Source organism: Phyllostomus discolor, chromosome 14, assembly GCF_004126475.2.
Source record: "Phyllostomus discolor isolate MPI-MPIP mPhyDis1 chromosome 14, mPhyDis1.pri.v3, whole genome shotgun sequence".
NCBI classification, from domain to species: Eukaryota; Metazoa; Chordata; class Mammalia; order Chiroptera; family Phyllostomidae; genus Phyllostomus; species Phyllostomus discolor.
In genome coordinates, this window is record NC_040916.2 from 35,810,491 (window position 1) to 35,816,679 (window position 6,189).

The 6,189-nt window shown below is 53.3% G+C and overlaps 1 protein-coding gene across 6 annotated transcripts; it reads right to left on the reverse strand.

Annotated features, from left to right (window-relative positions):
- Positions 1-2,455: 2,455 nt before the first annotated feature.
- On the reverse strand, positions 2,456-6,189 carry PSRC1 (proline and serine rich coiled-coil 1). 6 transcript variants are annotated; one of them, XM_036015701.1, is made up of 8 exons: positions 6,085-6,189; positions 5,675-5,727; positions 5,526-5,583; positions 4,665-5,106; positions 4,016-4,292; positions 3,678-3,926; positions 3,255-3,344; positions 2,456-3,034 (listed from the first exon to the last, which is right to left on the reverse strand). In XM_036015701.1, coding segments are annotated over exons 2-8 (1,137 nt in total). In that variant the 5' UTR covers positions 5,694-5,727; positions 6,085-6,189; the 3' UTR covers positions 2,456-3,032. The 6 variants fall into 6 exon arrangements, with proteins under 6 accessions (XP_035871594.1, XP_035871596.1, XP_035871595.1 ...); XM_036015703.1 differs by having other exon boundaries at positions 6,112-6,135; XM_036015702.1 differs by lacking the exon at positions 6,085-6,189 and adding an exon at positions 5,876-6,078.

Below are 6,189 nucleotides of genomic sequence, written 5' to 3' on the forward strand. Positions count from 1 at the left end.
AAGGTACCATTTTCATGAGAAGGGACCTGTGTAGCTGGAGAGGAGACTGCACGGGGCAGGCAGGTTTCCAGCCCAACCCCTTAGTGTTTGCATCCTGCAGGCAGAATTCAGGGACAGGGAGGGCTAAGCTGAGGGGCTGGCGGGAATTTCAAGGTGCTCAGTGATGGGGTACCTCCTAACTCTATGTCTCTGGGCTATTCTGTGTGTGTATGTGTTTTCCCAATGGATATGAAGCAGCTACCCATACTCCAAGCCAACTATGTACTCTGCTCATTACTTCGTATTGTAAGAACACAAACCCAGGGACTGGATCGAGTGACTTCATCTCTCTGGGCCTTAGTTTCTCTGCCTGCAAAATGAGGATAATAATAGCATCCGCCTAATTGAGCCTTTATGAGAATTAAATGAGTTAACACATGTAAAGTGCTTAGAACAGTTCACGGTGCATTAACAACTAAGAGGCCAATAAACACTGGCTTCCCTCGATGTGGCTGCTGGGTGGGGGCAGGGGTGGATGCATTAAGAGGAAAATAGAAAGCCAGACCAAAGGGAAGGGAGTCAACAGGTGGCTGAACTAAACTGCTGTGGCAGACAGACCTCCTCCCTAGCTGGCACCACCTACTTAATGCACATCTTTCAAGCAGGTTTGGAGTGGGTGGGGTTGGTACAAAATTCAGGACTGACCCCCGAGGGCCAAAGGAACATGTCTTGTACTCTCTGGCCACCAGGTGGCAACAGCGCTTGGGTCTGTAGCTCTTGTGAATTCTAAGGATCTTCCAGGGCCTGGCCCACACCCAGGCCACACCTGCCCTCTGTGGGACCCACCTAAGTGTGTGCCTAGGCTTGCCAACCTCCCAGTGCTTCTGTCGGAGTGGGTAGTCACCAAAAGGCCCTGCTTACTAGACACCAGTGCAAGACTTAGCTGTGAAACACGCCCGAGGTGTTCTCGCCTCTGCCAAATTTCTTTCTGCTCACTGTGTCTCCACACTTCGTCCCCCAACTCAATTTGTGGAATCCCAGATCTGCTAGAGTTGCTGCAAGAGGCTGAGGGAAAGGTGAATGTCTAGGCAGCTGTCACACAGTAGAGGTGAGTGTATGAAATGAACCTAGAGATCACCCATATAAAGGAAAAGCTCTGGATGCTGTGGTTCAGTGAATTGAGTGACAGCCTGCAAATCGAAGGGTCACCAGTTCGAATCCCAGTCAGGGCACATGCCTGGATTACAGGCCAGGTCCCCAGTGGAGGGCGCGTGAGAGGCTACCACACATTGATGTTTCTCTTCCTTTCTCCCTCCCTCCCCCCCGCTCTCTAAATTTAAAAATAAAAAAATAACAATAATAATAAGAAAGCAGTGGAGGGCCCTGGCCTGGGAACAGAGGGGCACTTTGGTACCTACACAGGACACTTAGGGGCACTGAAGCCTGGGTGGGGTGGGGTGGGCACCGGCTGGCATGTACTCCCTCTGGCCAGTGGCCTGCTGGTTTCCTGAAGTCATGGCCCGGACTTCAAAGACAGACATTCTTCCAATACTCAGAAGGAATTGAGTTGGTCCTGGTTGCAAAGTCAAAGGCTCTGAGAGAGACCCTTAGTTCCATCTGTTACAAATGGGTCTTTGTCACTCATTGGACGCCCATCTTGCCCTCAATTATTTTTTCAATAAATGAATGAAATTCTCTTGCCACATATAAATCACAACACTAGGCACTGCAGGGGATTATAAAGCCTGGAGTCGAGCAGAGGTCAGAGGAGAACACCAACAATTCTGCTGAAGCAAGGTAGACCGTGAGGAACTGTCCTAGTATCTCCTGCCTGTGGTGGTCAGGGAGGTTGAAGACCAGGGTGCCCACCGAAGGGCCCCTCAGCCCGTAACCACAGCACACAAGATGCTCAAGAGTTACTAAGAGCCTCCGTTCCCTGGCCATGAAAGGACACCCAAGTTTAGGATATAAATAATTTACCAAGACGTTGGCTTGACAGCCTCACATACTGCGAATTAAGCTATGCTGCTTCTTTTTCTTTTAAAGACTTTATGTATTTATTTTTGGAAAGATGGGAAGGAAGAGAAACATCACTGTGTAGTTGCCTCTTGCTCACCCCGTCCTGGGAACCTGGCCTGCAACCCAGGCAAGTGCCCTGACTGGGAATCCAACCGGCAACCTTTTGGTTCTCAGGCCAGCATTCAATCCACTGAGCCACACCAGCCAGGGTTAAGCTACCCTTCTTGATCTGGACCTTTTAATGACATAAAAACTCTGAGAAAAAGCAACCTGTTCCCACCTAATACCAACAAGAGGGCAGTCACAGCCTGATTATCTGGAGTCTCAAGGCCCGTGGGCCTGTTCAGGCCCCTCTGCCTGGGAAAGCCCATCCTGGCTCCCTCACTGGGCTTACACAGGCGTTTACGCTACATTTGTTAGAAACTGCAGCAGGACTTACTCTCACATATACAGAGAATATAAAAATACACTCATTTTATTTTAGCAAAATGCAGGCCAAAGGAAGATGCTTATCATCAGCTGGCCTGTTCAGAGTCACAGAATTCACAGGAAAGAAGTTCCGGGGGCCAGGAGCCTGCCTCTGAGTCCGGCAGGGGGCGTGGTTCCAGAGGACTGCTCCTCGGAGGGCAGAGAGGGCAGCGAGGGTAGCTACAGAGGCGGTGCACAGGTAAAAACTGCCCTGTGAACCACCGCCTGGGAAGAAGGTCCACCTCTGTGGGCTGCACACAACAGCTGGGGAGGGGGGGACCAGGATGAGGACACCTGTTTGTTAATTTCACTGCTGAGGGGTGACCTCTTTTCCCTAATCTTTCCATCCAAAGGGTCTGAATCCCCTCTAGCTCAACCCTAACCCACCCCATCTTCCTGGGGCACCAGCCCTGGTGCATGTCCTCCTCTTGCCCCTGGGCCAGAATCTACGGGAGTCAGGAACTGCCTCCCACGAGAGGGCTTGGGAGGCCGGAGGAGAGGTGCGTCCCTGCCTGGGACGGTAGTGGCTTGTTACTGAATTCTTCTTGCTTGCTGTCCTGATCGCTTTTACCTAAAGAGACAGAAGGAGGAACTGCTTTACCAGCCTTCTTCCCCAAGCCCATATCACCCAGCTGAGTTCAAGTTCCTCAGGAAGAAATGGGACACCCCAAAACCTCTAGGCTTCCCTCCTCTTCCCCATCTTACCACACAGGACTCAGGGCTGATGCGTCTAACAGCTCAGACGCCCAGAGGAGAAGGGAGAGAGAGACAGCATTTCCACCAGCCTTACCTGCTAGGTCCTGGGGCTGCCACTTTTCTGGGGGGCTGCAGATTGCTACGTGTGGCACCAGGGAGATGTGGTCTCTGGGAAACAGGAACTTGGTAGGGATTAACGAAATAAATGAGTTAGCAGAAAGTTCACATGACCTTCTCGCAAAGATAAAATACTGGATGGAGGCAGGGTGAGTTTGGGATTAGTGCCCTTCCTCTCAGCGAGATAAAGAACACAAGATATTTTTGAAAAGCAAGGCTCAAACCCTTGGCCCAGGTCCACAGTCACTCTATAACTCAGTCTCGCCACCTTCGAACAGAGTTGTAATGAAGGCGAAGAAAGTGCTTGTTGCTACCAGCTCGGGGAGGGTGCGGTCAAGCTGGGCAAGGGCGGGTATTCTTGCTCCTGACCTCTCACCCTTATGTCCATTCTTCCTTACCTCTGTGCCCTGCAGCACTTGGTCTGGGAAGTCCTTTCCGAGCTGACACTGAATCTGGAGCTAGGGCACCTTTGCTGGGTGGTACACTCCGGCTGGTGAGGGGCACTCGGCTGACTGGCTTGGGAATGGCCGAGGGAACAGGCAGTCGACTGGAAGGTTTAGCGGCCACTCCCTGTGGCCGGGACAGGCGCTGAGAGTTGCTGGTAGAAGGCTGTGGGGCCAAGACTGGTCTGATGGGGACAGGTGGGCCTGGTGCAGAGAGCAGAAGAATTTTAGGGTAAGCTTCACACTCCCCCTCCTCCCACTCACCCACAGCTTTGCTGCCCGGGTCCTCTCACTTGCTGTTGCTCTCCCACTGGGCCCAGCTTTTTCCCTGGTTGGAGGAGTTGATCGGGTTGGAGGGGTTGATCGGGTAGGAGGGGTTGATCGGATTGGAGGGGTTGTTCGGGTTGGAGGGGTTGATCGAGTAGGAGGAGTTGATCGGGTTGGAGGAGTTGATCGGGTTGGAGGAGTTGATCGAGTAGGAGGAGTTGATCGAGTAGGAGGAGTGGATCGGGCAAGAAGAGAAGATGCTGGGCTTATGGATGTGGGGAACAGATGGCAAGTGGGCGACTCCTGAAACACAAAGAGAGAGAAAAAAAAATGGGACTAGAATGGAAAAAGAATTTGTTCTGCTGGCTGATTATGGGATAGAGGTGGAGAGCTGCCTAGATCCCAGTAAGGAAGGGCAGAAGTTAGTTGCTAACACCATCATCATCATCATCATCATCATCATCATCATCAATATCAGCCACTGAGAGCTTATTATAGATGACCTAGAGCTATGCACAGACGCAGTAGCAAGTGCATGGCTTCTGGTACTGCATTTTGAATTCCACCAGTGCTATGAGGCAGAATTTCACTATCTCCAGCTTACCAACGAGGAATCCACTCTCTGCCTAGACTGTGTCTGGGGCCACACCCCCAGCCCAGACCCTCTAAACTCACCCTCTTTGCGCTGGAGGGCCTCTTTCCAGATGTGGCCCGAAGAGCCTTGACCGACCCCTTCTTATCGCTGCTCCGGAGTCGGGGTGTGTGGCTGCTTGGAGAGGGGGTGCTCCGAGCCAAAGAGCTCACAGTGGGCAGCAGGTCTCGGACAGGACTGTCCTTCAGTACAAAGGTCTCCCGCCGAGGGCTGGGCTTCATTCTGCGAGGCCCTGGGCCCTCGCCCGCCCTCTCCCGATCCTGCAGGGCACACTGCTCCAGCTGCGCAGCCAGCCTATTGGCCTCATGGAGGATCTCCTCCAGCTTCTCTGGGCTCAGGCGCCCCAAGCTGAACCTCACACCCTGAGGGGTGGGGGCCAATGCATTGGGGTCACTTCGGTGGGAGAGGCCTCGTCGGAGGGGTTTCTCCGGAATCACCAACACCGCGATGTCTTCTTCCTCACGACTGAGACAGAAAACAAACCAAGCACCGTGTCCACACAGAAGAGGGCAGGAGACCGTGTGAGGGAGACTGGGACACGACCCCAAACCCCGATGCTGGCGCTGGCCTCTAGGGGATGATATACCTGCCTCTTAGAGGCCTAATAGGACTTGAGCATTTACTGACACTGGAAATCATGCTGGATGAAGATGCTGTAAATCCACTTACACTCCTTAACACCCTGCAATCCCATTCCAGCTTCTCTCTTCTTTCCTCCCCCAGGAGTGGCATTATAGGGCCCAAGTAAACCAACCACAGCAGCCCCAGTGCACCCAACCTGGCCAAATGACCAACCCGTACCCCAGACGCCAAACATCTAGCAGTAAGGGGTTAGAGACAGGGGCATCATTGGAGGGACGTGAGTAGGATGAAGGGGCTGGTACCTGTCCGATGGTGAGAGCCCTCCAAAGTCCAAGGTCTCATCCACTATAAACTTCACATCTGTAGGGGAGGAAAGAATGAATGCCAGTTGTGGGTGCCTAACATGGCTCTCAATCGCGGGGTCTCAATCTTCCCTCCAGGATATCCTTACCTTCCTGCAAATCTCCCATGTTCCAGCCAGCAGGAGCAGCAGTCAGCTTAGACCTGAAGGGGAGAGAAAACATACCTTTCCCCAGGTCTTCATCATGCCCAAGGCTCCCAGGTAGAGTCAGGGTGCAAGCCAGGGGTCGAGGGTCATCATGGTAAAGCAAGCTTCCCAGGAGTAGCACCTGCTCTGGTTTGCTACCCTTACCTTCGGGGAAGGTGCAGAGAGCTCCCCCTTTGAAACCCAATCTCCTTTCGCTGATTGCCCTCCTGCCCCTCTGCGACCCAGCCTCTCCACACTGGGGGCGCTCCACGCGCCTTATCTTCTTCCCTGCCACCTTCCTCCAGGTTCTGCCTCTCCCCAAGCCACCTTTCCACTCCCCAAGGCAGCACAGCCACACCACACCCCCAGCCTACCCTGAGTTTCCACTTTCCGCCCCGCACCTCCCACGGATTTAGCTTTTCTCCCACAGCTTAGTCCCGGGAATCCGCAACCCCAGGGGGCGGTGCTCCTTTCGAATC